Source organism: Chamaea fasciata, unplaced genomic scaffold (genome assembly GCF_029207755.1).
Source record: "Chamaea fasciata isolate MVZ Bird 193981 ecotype frontalis unplaced genomic scaffold, bChaFas1.0.hap1 SCAF_14, whole genome shotgun sequence".
NCBI classification, from domain to species: domain Eukaryota; kingdom Metazoa; phylum Chordata; class Aves; order Passeriformes; family Sylviidae; genus Chamaea; species Chamaea fasciata.
Window position 1 is genome coordinate 19,225,397 of NW_027094099.1, and position 23,917 is coordinate 19,249,313.

Consider the following 23,917-nt stretch of genomic DNA (forward strand, 5'->3'; position numbering starts at 1 on the left):
TTGCCCCATCCCCGGAATGTCCGAGGCCAGGCTGGGCTGGACACCGGGAATTTCCCTGCTTGTGGCTGGGATAATCCTTAAGGTCTCCTCCAAGCCATTCTGGGATTTGGGGATTTTTCCTTTGGGACATCCCGAGTGTGACCCCGGGGATCAGCGGGGCTGGCGGCACCTCCACAGGTGAGTGCAGGAAAACCAAACAAACCCCAAAACCAAACAACAACCCCCAAACTCGCCGGGCCGCGGAGGGGCTGTGTGACCCCCGGGGAGGGGAATGAATTAATTAATGAAACATTCGGATAATTTTGGAGCTCGTAGAGGGGGCAGCCGAACCTTTTCCTTCGCGTTTTGTGCCTCTCTGGGTCACCGGGGCCACCTGACAGCAGTGAGCCCGCAGAGGAGGTGGCCCGGGTGTCTCTCCATCCCAAAATTTCACCCAGCCGTGCCCACCTGCCCCCCAACGCGGGCACCACCGTCGAGCCGTTCGCTGGTATTAATATTTCCCCACCACTTAGCGCTCATTAAAATGTGCTTTGCAGAATTTAATATGCGACTTGGAAATGACACAACGTATTAAGCGCTTAATATACTAGAAATTATGAAACTATTACGGTCTAAGTAATATGAAATAATTAGAGTGAATTAAACTTCACCGGCAGAGTGAGGGAAAGGCTTCAAAAAATTTTTTTAATTTTTTTTTTTTTTTTTTTTTTTTTGGTGCTGTTCAGTCTCAAAATGCTTTAACAGCCGCTGAAAATAAACAGCCGGAGCGAGGTTTTTTAAATAATTAAAGCGGGGAAGGAGCCTGGAGTTGTCTGGGCTGGAGCCTGCGCTGAATTTGGAATCGGGGGAAGCAGAAGGTCTGCTGGCTGCGGCTGATGGAGCTGCTCTTTCAGGCCAGTGCCGGAGCAGCTCGGAGCTTGTCCCCATATGCTGCTCCCTCTGCTCCCCCCGTGCTCGGGGGCTGCGGCGGCTCCTGGGGGCAGGAGGGCTCCGGAGACCCCCCGGGAAAACCGCAGCGGCGATTTCCCCCTCTTTGGGAAGCGATTTGAGGCACCACGCGGGTGCTGGGGATGAATTCCGGCGGGTTTTTCCCGGCGGGGAAGGGATTCCGCGGGTGCTGGGGATGAATTCCGGCGGGTTTTTCCCGACGGGAGGGGATTCCGCGGGTGCTGGGGATGAATTCCGGGGTTTTTCCTGGCGGGAGGAGATTCCCGGGGTCGAGGGAAGCGATTAGAGGCACCACGCGGGTGCTGGGGATGAATTCCGGCGGTTTTCCCGACGGGAGGGGGCTCCGTGGGTGCTGGGGATGAATTTCGGAGTTTTTTCCTGGCAAGGAGGGGATTTCGTGGGTGCTGGGGATGAATTCCGGGAGGTTTTTCCCGACGGGACAGGATTCCCGGGGCCGGGGGATGCCCTCAGGAGGGTTTAGGTACGGGATGGGATTGGATGGGAATGTGTCCCAGTCAGAGCACGCCCCGAACCTCAGCGTGGATGAGTTTTAGACGGGATTTTGGGGAGGAATTTTTCCCTGGGAGGGAACAACCATTTTTTATCATGCAGGCTACATTATTTTTATTCTTTTTTTTTTTTTTTCCCTCTCTGTTGTTTAGTCTCAAAACGCTTTAGTAGCCCCTGAAAACAGCCAGAGTCAAGATTTTTAAATAATAAAGCAGGAAGGAGCCTGAACTCTGGCTAGAATTTCACAGACTTTGCAAAAGGCAACATCACTGAACTATGAACTAGGTACTGGGTCTGTTTCTTACTTCCTGACATTTCGAGGCACTTTTAAACCCTCTATTTATTTAAGGCTAGGCTTGTACTCCTCCTTCACGTCTGGGTGGAGTTTGCCGGCTTCCAGCAGCGCAAATCCGCCAGCCGGATGACCCCGAACAAAATTCCTGGGCGGCTTCGGCCAATCCATCAGATTCAGAGATCGCTTGTCTTTATATAACCCCAGAGCAGGCGTTTTCCACCTCTGGAATGAGGATGGAATTCCCAGAGGAGCCGCGGCTGCCCCTGGAATGTCCGAGTCCAAGGTTGGAGCAGCCCGGGACAGTGGCAGGTGTCCCGGGACAGTGGGAGGTGTCCCCCGGACAGTGGCAGGTGTCCCGGGACAGGGCAGGTGTCCCATCACAGGGCAGGTGTCCCCGGGACAGGGCAGGTGTCCCCGGGACAGGACAGGTGTCCCATCACAGGGCAGGTGTCCCGGGACAGGGCAGGTGTCCCGAGACAGTGGCAGGTGTCCCATCACAGGGCAGGTGTCCCGGGACAGCGGCAGGTGTCCCATCACAGGGCAGGTGTCCCGGGACAGGGCAGGTGTCCCGAGACAGTGGCAGGTGTCCCGGGACAGGGCAGGTGTCCCCGGGACAGGGCAGGTGTCCCATCACAGGGCAGGTGTCCCGGGACAGGGCAGGTGTCCCGAGACAGTGGCAGGTGTCCCATCACAGGGCAGGTGTCCCGGGACAGCGGCAGGTGTCCCGGGACAGGGCAGGTGTCCCGGGACAGGGCAGGTGTCCCATCACAGGGTAGGTGTCCCATCACAGGACAGGTGTCCCCGGACAGGGCAGGTGTCCCGGGACAGGGCAGGTGTCCCGGGACAGCGGCAGGTGTCCCGGGACAGGGCAGGTGTCCCGGGACAGGGCAGGTGTCCCAAAACAGTGGCAGGTGTCCCATCACAGGACAGGTGTCCCCGGACAGGGCAGGTGTCCCGGGACAGGGCAGGTGTCCCGGGACAGGACAGGTGTCCCATCACAGGACAGGTGTCCCGGGACAGCGGCAGGTGCCCCTGCCCACGGCAGGGGTGGCCCTGGAGGGGATTCCAGGCCCTTCCCACTCCAATCCCCGATTCCTCGAAGGCGCCAGGAGGTGGCGGCCGCAGCCTCGCCCGGCTCAGCTCGACTCTCCGGAGTCCGGAGGGATGTTCCGTGCTCCTGCCGCGGGAACTGCCCGGGCTGGAGGCGCCGGGGAAGCGCCGGCAGCTCCCGGAGCCCAGCCCGGGGCAGGACGCGACATTTGCCCTCCCCAGGTCTCTGTCGGGGATGAATTCCAGCGGGATTTGCTCCATCGTCTTCCCGGGATCCTCCTCCTCTCCCAGACCAAAGCTGCCAGTCCCACGTGTTGTTCTTTTTTATTATTATTTTTTTTTATTTATTTTTAAAATATATTTTGCTTTTTCCCAGTCCCGGCACTGCTGCGACCCTGTGGAGATGATCCCGTGGTCCCACAGGGATGCTGCCCAACATGGATGTGTTTTCCCAAGGATTTGAGGAGGACCTGGAGGGTTCAGGTGTGTCCAAAATGATCCTGTGGTCCCACAGGGATGCTGGTAGATTCCTGGGATTCTGCCCACCACGGATGTGTTCATCCAAGGGGATCAGGGGGACCTGGAACGTTCAGGTGTGACCAAAAACGTGCCCTGAGCTGTTGTCTGCTCGCAAATCCCAAAAGTTCTCACCTGGGAGAAATCCCAGCTGCTTCAGGATCTGGCTGAGGACAAGGTGATGTTTAGCCCTGGCCTGGCTGGAGGCTCCTCCTGCCTTTTCTTCATTTTTTGGGGGGGAAAACCCATTTAATTTGAGCAGTGCTGTGTCTGGCTGGCGTCCTTTGGGTTGAAATCCGGTGTTTTGGGGGCAGGTATGATCAGGACGGCAAGGAGCTGGGCACAAACAGGGGTGCCCACGTGTGAGGAGACGTGGGTTTAATCGGATCGATGGAATTTTTGGGGCTAACAGGGCTTTTTGTGCATTGCTCTGTTGTGAGAAGGGCGTGAGCAGGGCAGCTCTGCCTGGCTCACAGAATCGCTTTTAGTTTCACGTAACAAAGTGAAAATTCTCCTGGAAACTTAAAACACATTTTCTTGGGTTGGTTTTTTTTTTTTCTTTTCTTTAAAAGCTCCTTTTAAATCCCCCCGTTCCCCCTTAAAATCCTTTCATTTGATCTCCTTTCTCACTCCTAATGAATCTGTGGGACCTGCCCATTTTGGAGGGATTGTCCAGATCTGCTGGTTTCGGGGGATCTTACATCTTAAGATGCAATCTTCAGATTTTCCATCCTACCTGATGTTATTTTGGGGATTTCTCCTGCGGGCTGAGCAGCTCCATCTCCTCATCCCGTCCTCACAATCCCGCATCTTTGCAGTCAGAGGGATTGTCCAGATCTGCTGGTTTCGGGGGATCTTGCACCTTAAGATCCAATCTTGAGATTTTCCATCCTACCTGATGTTATTTTGGGGATTTCTCCCGCGGGCTGAGCAGCTCCATCTCCTCACAATGCGGGTGTCCCAGTCCCCCCCGGCTGGCTCCAGGAGCTCCGCTCCTGTCCCCCTTGTCGCAGGACACTCCCGCAGGTGTGGGGGCAGGATCCCCTCCCTGACCCCCCCGGCACGGCTGGGAAGAGCTGCACAACCCCTGCCCCGAAGGAAAAACCCTTTGGAGGAGGACAGGAGGCACATTTTGGGAATCCTCTGGCTGTGGAACCGAGCTCAGCCCCGGGCTGGAAGGGCCATTAAGGCCCCCTTCCCCAGCCCTGCGCTCCCTGCCAAGTCTCGCACGTTTTAATTCGCTCTTTTCCCAGGCATTCCTGGATTTACGGCTGCGCTCAGCCCCGGTCCAAAGCTCTCTCCAGAGGGTCGCTCCACGCCATAACCTCTGTGGGCTCCCTGGAGGAAGCCCATGTGCTATTCCCTGGAAAATTTCCACCCCAACGGGGGGGTTTAAGGCCGGGTTTTGCGGGAATTCGGGCTTTGGAAGCTGGCAGGGGATGTGTCCGTGGTGATTATGTCTGAACTGAGGGCTGTTGGTCTGCGGCCGGCTTTGAATGCTCCGCTGTTTTCGGGTGGGATGGATTTGGGAAAGTGGAAATCGTGGAAAAATGAAGGAGAAACAGGGGAGAAAAAGGAGAAACCTGGGAGAAGATGGGTTTTCAGTGATGCCTGCACCAAACTGAGGAAGAAAATGGATTTCCAGTGATTCCTGCACCAAACTGAGGAAGAAAATGGATTTCCAGTGATTCCTGCACCAAACTGAGGAAGAAAATGGATTTCCAGTGATTCCTGCACCAAACTGAGGAAGAAAATGGATTTCCAGTGATTCCTGCACCATGTTGAGGAAGAAAATGGATTTCCAGTGATTCCTGCACCAAACTGAGGAAGAAAATGGATTTCCAGTGATTCCTGCACCAAACAGGAAGAAAACAAATTTCCAGCGATGCCTGCACCACCACATTGAGGGAGAAAATGGATTTCCAGTGATGCCTGCACCAAACTGAGGAAGAAAACAAATTTCCAGCCATGCCTGCAGCACTCTGAGGAGAACATTTGGAGCTGGTTACCACCTCCGGCTCTCGTCCAAAGCAAACACCAGCAGCCCTCCCAGCCTTGGCGGTGGAGTTGCCATAAACCACTGCGAGGGCATCCAGGCTAGCGCAGCCCTGGAGCCGCTGCCGGGATTAGCTCTTGCTCCCTTGAAAAATAAACCTTGGCAAGGAGCCCCCCGTTCTCCCCAATAAAAATTCCGTCTTCGCGGCTCTGATCAGGTTTTCCAGAGCCGTGGTCCAAATGGGGAACTGCGGGCAGGATATCTGACCCGGGGAGAACGGGGGTTTTCATTTCAAGCAGAGCCAGGCTGGAAATTTCCAGAGTTCTCGGCGTCTCACCTGTGCCAGGGCTGTCCCAAGGAAATCTGTTCCTGCCACAACCAAACTCCTGCTTGCCCCTGCTCCCAGGTGGATCCTCAGGGCTCTTCAGACAGCCTGGGAGAAGATCCATGATCCCAGCCTGGAGAAGGGAAGGATCCAGGGAATCCTCCAGCGTCTAAAGGAGAGCTGGAGAGGGATTTGGGACAAGGGATGGAGGGACAGGACACAGGGAATGGCTTCAGAGGGGAAAAGGGGAGATTGAGATGGATATTGGGAAGGAATCGTTCTCTGGGAAGGGTGGTGAGGGGCTGGGATGGAATTCCCAGAGAAGCTGTGGCTGCCCCTGGATCCCCGGAAGTTCCCAAGGCCAGGTTGGGAACAGCCTGGGACGGTGGAAGGTGGCCTTGCCCATGGAACTGGATGATTCCAGGATTCCATGGACTTGTCCCTTGAGCCTGTCTGTGGAAGGAGGAAACCCCACCACGCCAGATCTTTGGGTGCAGAGAAGTTCGGGAACAAAACCGCCGGGGCGAGGTCGTGGCTGGAATTCCCCCGTGGGCTCCCGAGAGCGGCAGTACGCTGAACCCCACCGAATCCCGTGCCACCGCGGGCTCCCGGAGCTCCTTCCCCGGGACTCCTGGCACGGAAAGAACGTGTGGGAATAACAGATGTGGGAAATCACAGCCACGTCCCGAGAGCTCGCTGCAGCTCAGCTTCGTGAAGGGCACAGGAGGCCGGGTTCAAACTGCTTCTGTTTGGTCGGTTTTATTTAGTTGGGTTTGGATTTTTTTGGTTGGTTTGCTTGGTTTTTGTTTTGGATTTTTGGTGGGGTTTTCTTGATGGTTGGTTTGGTTTTTTGTTGGTTTTGGGTTTTTTTTGGTGGGGTTTTTTTGATAGTTGGTTGGTTTGGGTTTTTTGTAGTTTTGGGGGGTTTTTTGGTTGTTTTTTTGCTTGTTTGTTTGTGGGGGGTTTTTTGTGTTTGTTGGTTTTTTGGGGGGGTTTTTTGGGGGTTTTTTTTTGGGTTTTGTTTTTGGGGTTTTTTTGGGGGGGAGGAGGATTCCTCAAAGAAAAGGCCCATGGACAAAGAAAGGGTTGAAAGAGCAGGAAAAAGGTGAAAAGTGCAGATGGGATTTTGCCAGAGGGAAGCTGCAGGTGGCTGGGAGCTGAGGTGGGATGGAGGGTTGAGCCTTGGGGTGCTCCTCGTTACCTCCAGAGAGATTTTCCTTCCGAGCCAGGCGAGTTCCCGGGATGGATCCCAAGGGAATGATGGTTATCCAGCATCCCAATGAACAGTCATCCTCCCGGGACATCCCTGTGGAATGCTGGCACTTGGGGACAGGGTGGGGTCGATGGCTGGACTGGATCTTGGAAGGATTTTCCAACCCAACGATTCCATGATCCCTTCTGGAAAACCAAAAGCTTTGGGATGAGCTGTGAACACAAGGGAATAACTGTGGCTGTGTCCAGTTTTTCCCGGAGTTTTCCTGGACATCTGGGACGTCCCTGTGGAATGGTGGCGCTTTGGAGATGTGGTTGGCGGCGCTGGGTCGATGGCTGGACAGGATCTCGGAGGGATTTTCCAACCCAACGATTCCATGATCCCTTCTGGAAAACTGAAAGGTTTGGGATAAGCGCTGAGTGCAGGATATCAGCAAGGGAACAACTCTGGCTGTGCCCAGTTTTTCCCGGAGTTTTCCTGGACATCTGGGACATCCCTGTGCACGTGCGGCACTTGGGGACAGGGTTGGGTCGACGACTGGACTGGATCTTGGAAGGATTTTCCAACCCAACGATTCCATGATCCCTTCTGGAAAACCCAAAGCTTTGGGATGAGCTGCAAACACGAGGGAACAACTCTGGGAATCCCTCTGCCCGTGTCCCATTTTTCCGGGGGTTTTCCCTGGCTCCGCAGCTCGTGGCAGAGGTGCCGGGATGAGGAATGTGGATTTTCCCGAGGCCGAGCAGAACGAAGGGGCCGGTGATAACGAGGGACAAACTCCAACGAAGCCCCAACGATCCCTCTGGTTTTTATTATTTGCGGCGGGACACGGCGTCCCCGGCACCTCACACCACACCCAGCGCTCCAAACCACCAGGAACAATCGGATTTCGCCGGGATTTGGGCGGTTTGTTTTGTTTGGTTTTTGTTTTAACCCCTATTCCTGGCCGTCGTTTTATCATTTATCATTTTAGGACCTGTGGGGACGTCCCCGGTGCAGCAGGTCTGTGGTAACCCCGCTATTCCAGGAGGGAATTTGGCCTCCAGCCTGCTCCAGGATGTGCCAATAATCCATAATTTATCGTTCGGGGGAGCCCAGGGGTGAACACAGGACAGGCCGAGAGCTGCCAGTTATCCCTTGGTGTCGTTTGAAAGGATTTTTGGGTCTCCAGACGGGAGAAAATTCCAGGACATCTTCAGTGGGAAGGGAAAAAAAAAAAAACCCAGGGCTAACAGTCTTTATTAGCAGAGAAAAAAAAAAGAAAGATTTGAGCCGAAGGCTTCCAACTTAGGGAGGAAAAAAAAAGGAAAATTCAAGTGAAGGAGGGAAGTCACTGTTTTGAAAGAGTTGAGCTGGGCGGGGACATCAAACAGAAAGGATCTCGTGTAATTCGGCTTTTGAGGTCTAACCCTTCACCTCGCCCGTCGGTTCCTCGGCTTTCCCGCAGGGGGATGGCGAGGAGCGCTCAGGGAAAAGCCGGATTTCGGAGGAGCTGGAAGCTCCTGGCGTCTCCCAGGATCAGCCCCAGCCACTTGTGATTTTTGTCCAGACTGTTGGTATTTCGGAGCTCTTCCCATCCTCCGAGTCCAAGTCTGGAAGCGTTAAGTATTTTAATTTTTTTTGGTTTTTTTTTTTCTTTTGCATCCGGCAAATGGAACAATAACGGGAGGACTTAATTCTCCCATCTGTCAACTCGTCCCGAACAAACTGTACGTTTTCCTCTCCGGAGCGAAATCTCAGCTAAATTAAAAGCCTCAGTGTTGGTTTCCATGTAGCAGAGGGTCTGGAGGAAATTCTGGCATCACATTTCTGCCGGGCTTTTTCTTCTTTTTCTTTTTTTTTTTTTTTTTTTTTTTTTTTTTGTTTTGTTTTGTTTTGTTTTGTTTTGTTTTTAATTTCCTTTTTTTTCCCTTTTTTTTCTGTTCTTTTCTTTTTAATTTTTTTCTTTTCTTTTTTTTTTGTTTTTTTTTCTTCTTTCTCTTTTTCTCCTTTCTCTTTTTCTTCTTTCTCTTTTTCTTCTCTTTTTCTTCTTTTTTTCTTCTTTCTTCTTTCTATTTTTCTTCTTTCTCTTTTTCTTCTTTCTTTTTTCTTCTTTCTCTTTTATCCTTATTTTTTCCCTTCTACTCTTTTTTATCCCCTTCTCTTTCCCCCCTCATTTTAAAAATGCATTTCTAACGAGGGATGATTTGTTTCTGTAACTCGGGGAGTGGTGGTGATGCCGTCGGAGGTATCCGGCCCTAAATCCTGCTGCCCCAAAGTGCTGCTGGGCAGGTTGAAGCCGGAATTATCCTGGAATTCTGGAGGGGTCGGGGCTGGAGGGACCTTAAATCCCATCCAGTGTCACCCCTGTGTCCCAGGAGGCGTTTTGGGGTCCCAGGAGGAATTTTGGGGTCACAAGAGGAATTTTGGGTGTCCCAGGAGGAATTTTGGGTGTCCCAGGAGGCGTTTTGGGGTCCCAGGAGGAATTTTGGGTGTCTCAAGATGCGTTTTGGGGTCCCAGGAGGAATTTTGGGTGTCCCAGGAGGCGTTTTGGGGTCACAGGAGGAATTTTGGGTGCCCCAGGAGGCGTTTTGGGGTCACAAGAGGAATTTTGGGTGTCTCAAGATGCGTTTTGGGGTCCCAGGAGGAATTTTGGGTGTCTCAAGATGCGTTTTGGGGTCACAGGAGGAATTTCGGGTGTCCCAGGAGGCGTTTTGGGATCACAAGAGGAATTTTGGGTGTCTCAAGATGCGTTTTGGGGTCACAGAAGGAATTTTGGGTGTCCCAGGAGGCGTTTTGGGATCCCAGGAGGAATTTTGGGTGTCTCAAGATGCGTTTTGGGGTCACAAGAGGAATTTTGGGTGTCTCAAGATGCGTTTTGGGGTCACAGAAGGAATTTTGGGTGTCCCAGGAGGCGTTTTGGGGTCCCAGGAGGAATTTTGGGTGTCCCAGGAGGCGTTTTGGGGTCCCAGGAGGAATTTTGGGTGTCCCAGGAGGCGTTTTGGGGTCCCAGGAGGAATTTTGGGTGTCTCAAGATGCGTTTTGGGGTCACAGAAGGAATTTTGGGTGTTCCAGGAGGCATTTTGGGTGTCCCAGGAGGAATTTTGGGTGTCTCAAGATGCGTTTTGGGGTCCCAGGAGGAATTTTGGGTGTCCCAGGAGGCGTTTTGGGCTCCCAGGAGGAATTTTGGGTGTCCCAGGAGGCGTTTTGGGGTCCCAGGAGCCGTTTTTTGCGCACAAACCCCGTTTTCTCTCCGTTTGATTTCCCTGCAGCCGCCGTTTGTCCTCCCCCCTGGCGATGTCACCCGGCTGGCCGGCGCTGATAAGGGCTCCGGGGGGGGCTGATAAGAAACTCTTCCCCTTCCCCACAACCTCACCAAACACTCGGGGAAATTCCGCCGCTCCCGTCCCCTCATCCCAAACTCCGGGAGAAACAAAAAAAAAACCCAAAAAACCCCAAAAAACAAAAAAAAAAAAAAAAGAAAAAGAAAAAGAAAAAATCTTCAACTTGGCAAACCTGAAAGAAATGAAATAACAAAAAATAAAAAAGAAAATTTCGGTTCCTTTTCTCCTCAGCCCCGAGGCACCCTCGAGGTCCCCCCAAAAAAACCCCGATGATTTTTTTTGGTGGGGTGGCGGACACGGGTGGGAATTTGGCTCCGGAGCCGTTTTCTCTGGGAAAACAAAAGGGGGTTTGAGGGTTTTTTGTGGGTTTTTTTGTGGGTTTTTTTGTGGTTTTTTGGTGAGTTTTTGTGGGGTTTTTTGTGGGGTTTTTTGTGGGGTTTTTTGTGGGGTTTTTGTGGGGTTTTTGTGGGGTTTTTGTGGGGTTTTTGTGGGGTTTTTGTGGGGTTTTTGTGGGGTTTTTGTGGGTTTTTTTGTGGTTTTTTTGTGTTTTTTTTGGTGGGGTTTTCTGGGGTTTTGTGGGGTTTGTGGGTTTTTGTAGTTTTTTGTGGGTTTTTGTGAGTTTTTGTGGTTTTTTGTGCCCCGGGGTGTGAACTCTCCCCATCCCTCTCCCTCCAGGCCAGCGGCGGCTTTTCCCTTCCCGAGCCCCCGGGGCGGATCCCGGGAATTCGGGAGAACGGGGCAAATCCAGAACTTTTCCTCCTTTCCCGCTGGTTTCTCCCTCAGCGGGGCGTTCCCAGAGCGCATCTCTGGGGGGCTCTGGGGGGCTGTAGGGGGGCTCTGGGGGGTATGGGGTACCTAAGGGGCTATGGGGGCTCTATGGGGCCATGGGGTCTCTATGGGGTCTCTATGGGGCTGTGGGGTCTCTTATGGGGCCATGGGGTCTCTATGGGATCTCTATGGGGCCATGGGGTCTCTGTGGGGTCTCTATGGGGCTATAGGGGCTCTATGGGGCCATGGGGTCTCTATGGGGTCTCTATGGGGCTGCGGGGCTATGGGGGCTGTGTGAGGTTATGGAGGGTCTCTATGGGGCCATGGGGTCTCTATGGGGCTATAGGGGCTCTATGGGGCCATGGGGTCTCTGTAGGGTCTCTATGGGGCCATGGGGTCTCTATGGGGCTATAGGGGCTCTGTGGGGCCATGGGGTCTCTGTGGGGTCTCTATGGGGCTATGGGGCTGTGTGAGGTTACGGAGGGTCTCTATGGCGCTATGGGGTCTCTATGGGGCCATGGGGTCTCTATGGCGCTATGGGGTCTCTATGGGGCCATGGGGTCGCTGTAGGGTCTCTATGGGGCCATGGGGTCTCTATGGGGCTATAGGGGCTCTGTGGGGCCATAGGGGCTCTATGGGGTCTCTATGGGGCCATGGGGTCTCTGTGGGGTCTCTATGGGGCCGTGGGGCTATGGGGGCTGTGTGAGGTTATGGAGGGTCTCCATGGGGCCATGGGGTCTCTATGGGGCTATAGGGGCTCTGTGGGGCCATGGGGTCTCTGTGGGGTCTCTATGGGGCCATGGGGCTGTGTGAGGTTACGGAGGGTCTCTATGGGGCCATGGGGTCTCTATGGGGCCATGGGGTCTCTATGGCGCTATGGGGTCTCTATGGGGCCATGGGGTCTCTGTAGGGTCTCTATGGGGCCATGGGGTCTCTATGGGGCTATAGGGTCTCTATGGGGCTATAGGGGCTCTATGGGGCCATGGGGTCTCTGTAGGATCTCTATGGGGCCATGGGGTCTCTGTGGGGTGGCTGTGGGGCTATGGGGCTGTGTGAGGTTACGCAGGGACTCCATGGCTCTAATTTGCTCAATCAGCAAATCCGAGAAACGAGGTAAAACGGGCCCTTTCAGCTTTTTTTTTTTTTAAGGCTACTTAAGCGATAAGTGTTTAAAATTAAGGCGACACATTGTTAACGTTTTTGACTCAACGATGATCCCTTAAGGCTTGCAAGGCAGACCTTTTCTGAATTTAATTACAGAAAATTACCCAAAACTATGAAGAAGAAGGAAGAAGAAGGGTGAAGGAGGAAGAAGAAGGAGGAAGAAGGAAGAAGAAGGAGGAAGAAGGAAGAAGAAGGTGAAGGAGGAAGAAGGAGGCGAAGAAGAAGGACTTGGACAACACGTTTTTTACCTCGACCCACGCGCATCGCCGTGCACTAAAACCCCAAACGGGAAGGTTTTTATGACTCCCAACATTTCCCGAACAATTCCTCATTTCTTTATTTCCGCTCTCCTGGCTGGCTCCCAGTATTGAGTAAATTCAAAAATCGGATTGTAGAATATATCTGAATTATCCCAGCTGGAAGCAGCCCCAAAATCCGTGTCTGACGCTAATAATCAGCGCATTTCCTGAAGGTGACGTTAGGTTTCTCTCCGGACGCGAACGTGGTTGGAAGCTCAGATGGGCTGGGGCGGTTCAACGCGTGGCTGAGTTTGGAAAACCTTTCGGCCAGCTCTGGAGGAGCGGAGTCTCGACAAGAGCGGGCTGCAAAACCCTGCCCGGATAACGGGGAGGTTCTCACGGGAAAATACAAAAACAAAATAAAACTCAGGGAAGGGTTTTTGGGGTTGTGGCACGAAAATCTGGTGAGAGCGGAGCCCCACAGAACGGGCCGAGCAGAAATATTTGTCCTGAGCATCGATGGGCGGCCTGAAATGACCTCCAGAGCCCGGGCACAGCACCGTGGATTTGAAATCAAAAACCTAGGAGCGCCCACTGTGTGCTGGAAGGCAGCCCAGCCCGTCAGGGCCGGGGAGAGCGATGGAAATGGGGGAGCTTGGGACACGTCGGGGCCGTGCTGGGGAGGGAAATCACAACAGGATGTTGGTTTCGTTTGAAATCTTCGTTTTAATTGATTTCTCTCAATTGATTGAATTTCTAAATTTTTATTTTGATTTTTAAAAAAAATTATTTAGTTATCTTAAAGTATTTATCTCTATATAGCTTAGTATTTTATTTATTTAAATTTATTTTAATTTTTAAAGTATATTTATTCATCTGAATGTATTTATATTTATCTTAATTTTTTCTTTATTTAAATTTATTTAAAGTTATTTATCTTTGTCTTATTTATTTATTTACTTAAATTTATTTACTTAAATTTATTTTCCTTTATCTATTTATCTTTATCTATTTATCTTTATCTATATCTTTCTTTATCTGTGTCTATTTATCTTTATTTATTTATATTTGCTTATTTATTTATATTTATTTAAAATAAATCTATTTATTTTAAATTTATTTATCTCTATCTATTTTATCTTTATTTATTTATCTTTCCAGGGGCGGTGGGAAAGGAGCCCCAAAGGGAGCAAGGCCCTGGCTGCCAATGGAGATAATCCCAAAGAGCTGCTCTTCCTTCTCCCTTTCCCATCCTGATTTTCCACCCTGCAGTGGTGGATTAGGTTCCAATTAGCCTCATTAAAAGTATCAGTTTAACAATTCCCCATTAAAAAAATTAACAAACATTCCCTCATTCAGAATACAAACCAACAATTCCTCGTTCCAAGTTCTTTTGCCACGGACGGCCCCACCAGGGATTTCGTGCCTGATCCTGGAGTTGGGGCTCAGCCGGTTGTTTTTTTTTTTAAACACTATTTTTTAACTACTAATTCTTTTGTTTTGTTTTTAAACTGAAGGCAGCTCTACTTAATCGTGCTTCGGGAGGGTAATTTTATGGGTAAACAGAATCTTTATTAATATTTTCTTTGTTAACTCGCCGACGCCGGCGCAGAGCTTTGAAGATGAAAGCGCCGGGCGCAATAAATATTAACGTTTTATTCCAACTTATTTGAATGTTGCCAGCATTCCAGCCCCCGAAATCTTTCATCCAACCATCTCAAAGCGCTTTTCCAAATGTTAATTAATTTCCTCTCGGCGGTCCAGGGAGATGCCTTTTATCGCCAGGCATCTCCATTTCCTCAGGGAGGGGCTCCGAGTGCGTTTTTACCCCCGTGGATTTGGGGCAAAATCAGGGAAAAAAACACGGCAGGAGGGTTTTGGTGGTTTTTTCTTTTGGGTTTTTTTTGGTTTGTTTTTTTTTTTTTTGGGATTGATCCAGGAAATTCCTGCCTCCCATTTTCCCAGCCTTGCTGCCCGACGACATTCCCGGCCTGGGAGTGGGGTGTGACACTCAGTTGCTTCCATTGGTGCCTCTTGAAAGGAAGAAAAAAACAAAACAACAAACCCAGACAACGATCACAAGCCCCACCCAGGGCAGGGGAGGAAATGAAACTCTTCCAAATCAGGATGATCCCGGCCAGGAATCCAAGGATTTTCAGGATTTTTGATGGGTAGGAGGAAATCTTGATGGGATGCTGAGTCAAGATCTTGTAATTCTTACTTTAAAAGCAATTAAAAGGGAAATATTTTCTGAAATGCAGCACAGGTGAAGATCTGAAGGGATGAAACTGTTCCAAAACAGGAAAATCCCAGTCAGGAATTCTTGGATTTCCAGTATTTTTGATGGGCAGGAGGAAATCTTGATGGGATGTTGAGTCAGAATCCTGTAATTTTTACTTAAAAGATGATTAAAAGGGAAATATTTTCTCAAATGCAGCTGAAGGAGTGAGACTGTTCCAAATCAGGATGATCCCGGCCAGGAATCCAAGGATTTTCAGGATGTTTGATGTGCAGGAGGAAATCTTGATGGGATCTTGAGTCCGGATCTTGTAATCCTTACTTAAAAGCGATTAAAAGGGAAATATTTTCTGAAATGCAGGTGAAGGGATGAAACTGTTCCAAATCAGGATGATCCCGGCCAGGAATTCTCGGATTTTCAGGATTTTTGATGTGCAGGAGGAAATCTTGACGGGATGCTGAGTCAGGATCTTGCAATTCTTATTTGAAAGCCCAATAGAATGGAAATATTTTCTCAGATGCAGCACAGGTGAAGATCTGAGCAAACTCTGCAGGTGAAACTCCTCCTAATAAAAAAACAACCCCTCCCCAACCCAGAGGTGAGCGAGTGATGAGCCAAAAAAAGGGAAAAAAAAGAGAATTTGGAGACAAGGTGACTGGGGCAGGCCGGGAGAACAATGAGGAGTTCAGAAATAGCACTTATTGACCGGTGGGAAAACAACACACGTGTAATTTTCAGGTAATTACCGCGGTGTAATTAGCTGGGTTGTTTTCTCACGAGCCTTCCCATGACTCAGGGTGAAGAGAGGTTGGGTGAAAAATTGAGATTTTTTTAATTTTTTTTTTTTTCCTAGCTGAGTCCGTCTCGGGGCTGGTGCTGCTTTATCCTGAGTTTCGGCTGATTTTTAGGGAGGGGGGGAAAAAAAAGAGGAAATTTGGAGGAAAATCTGCTCCATAGGAATGACATGTGTGGTCCATCATGGGAATTTTAGGGCGGGAAGGAGATTCAGACTGGAGCAGGCCGTTTTCTAGATCACTCTCTGGGAAAAATTATCATAAATTCACATTATATTTATTTATTCATATATCGTAATATCTATTGTATATATGATTATATAGGCACATAATATATTATATAATATATAATTCAATATATTATATTATATTATATTATATTATATTACAAATATATTGTATTGTATTATATATTATGTCTCTTATTATATAAATTATTATGCTATTTTAAAAATTATATAAATTCAGATTATATCCATTATATAACGGATTTATTTTATCAGATGTTGGCTACTCTGTCCTCTCACACAGCCAGGTAATATATAATATATATATATATTTATATATATTATAAATTCCGATTATATCCATCATTAAACGGATTTATTTTCTCAGCTCTTGGCCACTCCGTCGTCTCCTCAGGCAGCCCAGTAATTTTCACTCAAACACGGAGATCTCAGCATTTCTCGTGGGCTGTGGGAGTGGAGGGACGGGGGCACACCCTGACGAGGACTCGCCCTCCAAATTCCGGAAAAGGCGAATTATTTTTATTTATTTAATTTGCTGCCACGGGGGCTTTGCCCATTAAGAACCATTCACTATCTGCAGAAACAACTTTTAAAAAATGGCTTTTAATTGGAAGGAGCGAGTTGCTCCCAGTGAAAGCGCGGGTTTGTTGATGCTGGAAGTCCGGGGAGCGCAATTAAAAGCCTCCCTCACCCCTGTGATGATATTTGGGGAACAAATGCGGCTTTCTGTTGTTTTTCCTCCTCGTGTTTGGATGGTTTTTGGGCGATTCGAAGCTTCTGGAGGATGTGACGTTTTAAAGTCTTGCCTGGTTTTGAATTTCTCGGCTCCCCAGGACCTGCTGTGGTTGATTTTTTTTTTTTCTTTCTTTTTCTTCCAGTGCTGCATCCACAAATTATGAAAATGGGTGCTAATGACCACCCCCCCAAAAAAAAGTTTTAAAAAAAGAAAAATCCCGATGGTGATTCATGGAAATGGAATTTTGTTGATATTAAAAAAAAAAAAAAAGGGGGATTTAACTCGGCCAAAGGAAATGCTTTTCCAACTGGAGATGAATATCTCAGGAATGACCATTTCTTCTCAGAGAGAGAGAGAACCAGGCCAGTTTTAATTTAAAAATAACAATAAAAAATAGGATAATTCGCATCCAAGCCTGGAGAAAAGCCAGCGGATCCACCCAGACAGGGGCAGTTTTTCCAGGGAAAAGTCCCCAGAAGGGAATTTTAGGCAAGGAAAACGAAGGTGAGGAGGACGCCAGGGCAGGAAACGCTGTCACCTCCCCCCGGGCTGGCCACGCCCCGTCCCAGTACAAACCAGTACAAACCAGTACAAACCAGTACAAACCAGTACAAACCAGGAGCTTCCAGGATCCCGGAATGGTTCGGCCTGGGAGGCACCTCAGAGCCCTGCTCATCCCCACGTCACCCCAGGTGTCCCCAAACCTTGCCCAGGTGTCCCTCAGACCCCCTCAACCCCATCCCCGATGTCCCCAGGTGTCCCCAGCCCTGGTCCTGGTGTCCTTCACCTTGTCCCCGATGTCCCTCAGTGTCCCCAGCCCCATTCTTGATCACCCCACGTGTCCACAATCATGGTCCTGGCGTCCCTTGGTGTCCCCAGCCCTGTCCCCAACATCCCCAGGTGTCCCCAAACCCTGTCCCGGTGTCCCTCACCCTGTCCCTGATGTCCCCAGGTGTTGCCAGTTTTGGTATTGATGTCCCCAGTGTTGTCCCCAATGTCCCCAGGTGCCCCCAGCCCTGTCCAACTGTCCCCAGGTGTCCCCCCTCACCCTTGGGCAGGTACCCCAGACCAGTCCAGGCATGGCTGGGGGACACTGGGGGACACTGGGGGACACTGGGAGCTCCTCCCACCCCAACATCATCCCGGGAATGCAAATCCTGGGAAAGAAGAAGCTGATTGTTGTGGCCACGGCCATTGTCCTGCAGCTGCAGGGCTTGTGGGGCCGGGGAGTGACAGGGGCTGGGAATTCCGGCATTCCAGGCTGGGAATACGGGCTTGGAATGGGTCATTCCAGGCTGGGAATTCTGGCATTCCAGGCTGGGAATTCCGGCATTCCAGGCTGGGAATACGGGCTTGGAATGGGTCATTCCAGGCTGGGAATTCTGGCATTCCAGGCTGGGAATTCCGGCATTCCAGGCTGGGAATACGGGCTTGGAATGGGTCATTCCAGGCTGGGAATACAGATTGGGAATTCTGTCATTCCAGGTTGGGAATTCTGTCATTCCAGTCTGGGAATTCTGGCATTCCAGGCCGGGAATATGGGCTTGGAATGGGTCATTCCAGGCTGGAAATTCTGTCATTCCAGGCTGGGAATTCTGGCATTCCAGCCCGGGAATACGGGCTTGGAATGGGTCATTCCAGGCTGGGAATTTTGGCATTCCAGGCTGGGAATATGGGCTTGGAATGTGTCATTCCAGACTGGGAATTTTGGCATTCCAGGCTGGGCATACAGGTTTGGAATGGGTCATTCCAGGCTGAGAATATGGGCTGGGAATGTGTCATTCCAGGCTGGGAATACAGGTTTGGAATGAGTCATTCCAGGCTGGGAATTCTATCATTCCAGGCTGAGATTATCGGCTTGGAATGTGTCATTCCAGGCTGGGAATATGGGGTGAGAATGTGTCATTCCAGGCTGGGAACACAATCAGAATCCGCAGGGCAGCCCCAAAACGAGGCGGGGAACGGGATTTTTGTAAAGATCCGCAGGAATCGCAGCGAGGGGGGAGTTTGTGCAGACCCACGGCGGGCTGGGAACTTCGCTGGATGTCAGAGCAGGGAAAAAAACAGGAACCAGGGAAACGAGGGATGTGTCACACCTAATTAACCACTACAGAAACTCATTTGCATGCGCTTTCCATAGCGCCACGGCCGGGGTGACATTCCCAAACTGCTCCAGGATCCCTCCCGAATTCCAGATCTGAGCTCCCGCCCTGGGAATTCTCACAACACGGGCAGGGAAGGTTCTCTGCTGAGCGGCAGCCCTGAGTTTGGGCCCAGTTTGGGAGAGAGGATGGAAACTTAATATGATATAATTTGATCTGATATTGCTCTTGGATGTGGATCTGGGGAGAGGTTTTCGTGCCAGCCGAGTCTCAGCCACTGCACATCAACTTCCCGCTCAGCACATCCAGCCACGTGTGTTGTTATAAAGCTAAAAAAACCCGGATTTATTTTATCGGATATTGGCCATTCCGTTGTCTTCTTGTGCATGTCGAGCCACGTGTGTTGTTATAAGGTTAAAAAATGGATTTATTTTATCGGATATTGGCCATTCCGTTGTCTTCTCGTGCACGTCGAGCCACGTGTGTTGTTGTAAGGTTAAAAAAAAATGGATTAATGTTGTTATAAGGTTAAAAAAATGGATTTATTTTATCGGATATTGGCCATTCCGTTGTCTTCTCGTGCATGTCGAGCCACGTGTGTTGTTATAAGGTTAAAAAATGGATTTATTTTATCGGATATTGGCCATTCCGTTGTCTTCTCGTGCACGTCGAGCCACGTGTGTTGTTGTAAGGTTAAAAAAAAATGGATTAATGTTGTTATAAGGTTAAAAAAATGGATTTATTTTATCGGATATTGGCCATTCCGTTGCCTTCTTGTGCAGCCAAGTAATTTTCCCCTGAAATATTCCTCCTTTTGCCCCTCAGAGAAGGATATTTCACACATTTCGTGCCCGCAACAACCTCAGCAATAAAGGGATTTTAATGGCTTGGTCGCGTTCTCTATCAAGAAATGGTAACTGAGAGCCTGTCGTTTAATCAGTTTTATTCTGGCTCAGAAATGCCCTGATGTTACTTTTAAGCAAAGAGTAAATTTGGATTATTAGACAAAGAGGGAAAATTCTTGGATACTCGGACTAATGGAAACAACATGTTCTCCGGGAAAAAAAAAAACCCAACAAAACCCGCGTATCTGTTTTAAAAATATTATTGTGTCTGAACAAGGCTTCGAGCATGTGTGCGTTATGTGACACGATACATTTTTGGGGAAGTTACAGGAGAGGAAAATAAAAGGAAACTGGGGGTAGGAGGCAGGTTCTCGAGTCGTTTATTTTACGTGGCCAAAAGGGGGAAATGTAACTATGGAAAACTGGGAATTGAAAATATCGACATTTTGGGGGGGCTGAGGGAAACGTTGATCTTTCATTTTCTCTCCCCGCAGAGGTTAAAAATAATAATAATTTAAAAATTGCAGCTTTAGCTCAGGAGCGGGACAACTGTAGGATTGATTTTGGGGGCTGTTCTGCACCCCTCCCCCCCAAAAAAATGGAGTTTTTTCTTTTGGAAGTGGGGAGAGAACCCTGAGAGATCTGCCCTCCCTGCCCCAGCTGGAGGCACTGAGAGCACCCCTGGAAACGACTGCGCGTGTTGACAAAGGCTTTTTTTGGCAAGAAACCATCACCCGAGCCTCCGGGAGCGGAGAGGAACAAAATTTCACTACATGTAAATAACGGCCTAAAAATAGAAGCGCAGATTGTTTTTCTCATTAAAGTCCCTTCTCCATCCTCCCAGCATATTCTGCTCCGAGCAGGGAGCGATTATCAAAAAGCCCAGGCTGAAAAAAAAAAAAACCAAACCCGAAGAGCCTGGGCGAGGTTTGCCTGTAAAAAACCACGGGCAGGAGCATTTCAAACCCGATTTTCTGTATCTTCCCCCCTTCTTTTAGTTCGCTTCCTTATTTTCATGCAGCCGAAGCCGTTCCGGGGCTGCTTTATTTAAAGCGAGTTTTGAGGGAGGAACGCTGTGGTTTATGGCCACGTGTCAAGTTTGATAGTGTTATGCCATGATTTAGCAAAAAAAAAAAGGGAAAAAAAACCCGCTCGAGGCACATGTCCACATCCCACTGAATTTGGTAGGAAGCGAAGGAGCAGAGGAAAAGCTGTTTTTGCTGCGCGGCAGCCTCATTCAGGAGGGAAGGGGGGAAAAAAAAATAAATAACTGAAATAAGCCAAGGATTTGTCTGCACACAGTTACAGATCTTTCCGGCCCAAATGCTTCTGACTTGACGTGAGCTCATTGATCGTATTAGATAATAATTATTACACGTATTTAATAATTTCATTCAAACGAGAGGGCTCTCCGCTGGGCTGCCTCAGACCACCGAAATAGACGGGCTAATTATGGGAGCCGTGGGCGTGCTGGAGTCATCTGACTTTTATTTTATTTTATTTTATTTTATTTTAGCTCTCTCGCCGAGCACCCTGCCCCCTTCCCCAAAACCAGACACCGGGAGAAGCCTTCATCACCCTGCAGGTTTATCATTGCTCATCAGCCTCCTCCTCTTAATTGCTGCTCGTTTCCTGACGTGCCAGACGTGTCACGACTCCAGGAGAGCAGCATGGGACGGAGGGATGGAAATGGGATGGCCTGGAGAAGGAACGGGGGGGTCCTGTTGGAATTCTGGGAGCTGAGAATTTTAGGTTTTCTGTCCCAAAAGGCACTGAGCCACCAAGGAAACACCACATCTGACCTGAGGGCCGTGGAAGAGGCTCCCAAAATCGAGTGGCAGCACTGGGATTGCGGGTGTGCCATTTGAAGAGATGCGATAGGGTGCAAAACTTAGGATTTGAGGTTTTAGTATATACTAATATATAGAAAGGAATATGGAAGATTTAGGGTGTTGGCTAAGTCCTCCTTTTTCACCTTCTCCTTCATGGGTTTGGGTGGTTTTTCTTGTAATTAGATGGAAAGGTCGGCATTGTGGACCACGGGTGGTCGGTTATTGGGTTAAAAGTAGAAATAATACAGCTGTTAGATAATTAGCACTTAAGAGATGGTAGAAGTTCCTGTTGGAATTCTGGGAGCTGAGAATTTTAGGGGTTTTTTGGGTGATTTTTTGTAACTAGATGGAAAGGTCGGCATTGTGGACCATGGGTGGTCGTTATTGGGTTAAAAGTAGAAATAATAAAGGTGTCATCTCGTTATCGAGTAATTAGCGCTTAAGAGGTCACAGAAAGAGATTTTTCTGTCAGTCCGGAGGATATTTCTGGGCGAAACGCTCGGGAATGAAATGTTTGGGAAGAGATGTGAGTTGTTGGCTTTGCTCGGCATATCAGGACTCCATATACATCCTTACCATAAGCAAGATGCCATCAAAAATCTGTTTGTTGAACACGTATAAATTATGTATGCTCCTTTTTCTAGGTTAAGTGTAAGGTGACCTGTCCACCTTGGTCAAAATCCATACAATTGGTCAAAATCCATACGAATTGGTCAAAACTTTGTCCTGGATCAATGGAATGTGACACATCCTGATGCAAATCCATCCTCACCCCTACTTACGAAGAGTAGTTTTCTTCAGGATTTCATATTCTTACCAATAAGCAGCTTTTTGTACCAAAAAGCTCCTTGAACACATTTGACACCTCTCTCCCATCCTTCCCTTAGCACAAACTACCTGATTTTAAAACCCGGGTCAAACCCTCTGAGTCGAATGTTGTAAATTTTAATCCTGTAATTACCGCTCGTGGTTGTCCCTGCGCGGAGCCGAGCACTCCTGGTTTTAATCAGCAACGTTGAGACATTAAAGCTTTATTTTGTCTTTCAGCGACCATAATCTAAGTGCTTTCTGAACGTGGGATGATGGATTTTATGGCTGCTATGGGAAAATAAAAAATTTTGTCTCCTTTGTTCCCTTCTGTGCATTAAGGTGAAGGCCAAGGAGAGGAATTGTCATGGCGATCTGTATTTAGGGAATAACACAGGTAGAAAGAAGCTGTATCAACCCGTAGTGACTTAAATACTAACGTTTAATCCACCCAAATTCACAACGGATGCCATCATCTTGCCAGGCAGAATTTCGGTAGATATTTTACCCTCTGGACTATCCGGCTTGCTGTTGGAAGAACACAAATTTTACTCAAAACTGACACGAAATGGGCACATTTGGATCCCAACCCTCTGCTGCCTGGGACTCCTAAAAACACCTGTACTGCCGTTCCCTGGTAACAGGAAAACTCGGGCGAGCTCACGATGATTCTCCGCAGTAGCCCAGGGAAATATAACTTGTAATTCCCCGAAATAAAACTCATCATTTCCCGCTTGGCGCAGACCAGGAGCCGGAGGCTACGCCAGCGCCCGCCCAAGTACCCCGGCCCCATCCCGTTCCACCCCTAAAGGTCTTAAACCCGCCGATTAAACAGCAGGAAGCGGAGCTGCAAAACCCCATTTCAATCCAGTCGTTCATGACAGCGGGAAGGCGCATCCACGGCTGCCCCGTGGGCGATGCGGAGGGCGGCCGCACGGCTGAGGGGAGCCCGGAGGGACCCGCGCCCCTCACGGAGCGCGCAGCGGGGGCAGCGCCGCGCAGCGCCGAACCGCACGGCCAGGGCGGCGGCCACACCGCTTCACACGCCCGGGGCGGCTGGGGAAGCGCACCGAGAGCTCGGAGGAGCCGTGCGGGGAGCCCGGAGGAGCCGGGCGGGGAGCGCGGAGCGGCGGGGCCGGCCCGCCCGAGGGGAGGCACAAAATGGCGCCGCGATTCAAACGCTGCGCGCTGCGGGCGGGCGGGGCGGCGGGGGAGGGGGGGGGGGCGGTGTCCCGGCGGGGTTCACTGCGCCTGCGCGCAGAGTCGCAAGATGGCGGACAGTGCGGAACTAAAGGTAAAGCGCAGCTCCGGGTCCCCCCGCGGCGCCGCCGGGGCCGCGGCCGACAGAGCGGCCCGGAGCGGGATGAGCCCCGCCGCGGCTGCTCCTGCCGGAGCCTCGGCGGCAGCGCGGCGTGAAGGGTGAGGTGGATGGGGGGGGGGGGGGGGGGGGGGGGGGGAGCGGAGCGCGGAGCTGCCTTTCCCCCCCTGGCCGGCCCCCCCCCTCCGCCGGCCGCGTTCCGCCGGGCGGCCCCGCCGGCAGCCGGGGCAGCGCGGGCGGCTCCGCTGCCGGCCCGCCGGCTCCGCGCCGCTGTGGGCTGAGGGCTGAGGGCGGCGGCCGGGGGGGAACAACCCCCGCGGGGGGCTGAGGGCGGCTGCCGGGGCGGGCGGGCGGGCGGGCGGGGGGGACGGAGCCCCTCGGCTCCCCGCGAAGTTTGTCACGGGCGGTCCGGGCCGGGAGCGAGCCCCCCGGCAGCGGCGGTGACAGCGGGGGGAGCGCGCCGGGCAGCCCGGCCGGCCGCCCCTCACGGTAAATAAAGAACGTCACAAGCAGATGTGGAGGAGTTTCCGCGGTGTGTGTCGAGCTGGCGGCGGTCCCTGTCATCCTGCGGAACGCGGGGAAACGGGAGCGCTCCGAGACACCCCGGAGACGCCGGCCGGCGCTGCCCGCCGCGGGGGTCGCTGCTTGG

General features: G+C 50.7%; 1 protein-coding gene across 1 annotated transcript in view; it reads left to right on the forward strand.

The window, feature by feature from the left end:
- Positions 1 to 23,168: 23,168 nt before the first annotated feature.
- PIAS1 (protein inhibitor of activated STAT 1) overlaps positions 23,169 to 23,917 on the forward strand; it is a 67,757-nt gene continuing 67,008 nt past the window's right edge. The window contains exon 1 of the mRNA XM_066196799.1: positions 23,169 to 23,244. Within this exon, the coding sequence (XP_066052896.1) occupies positions 23,221 to 23,244 (24 nt within the window). The 5' untranslated portion in view covers positions 23,169 to 23,220. The remainder of the gene's footprint in view (positions 23,245 to 23,917) is intronic.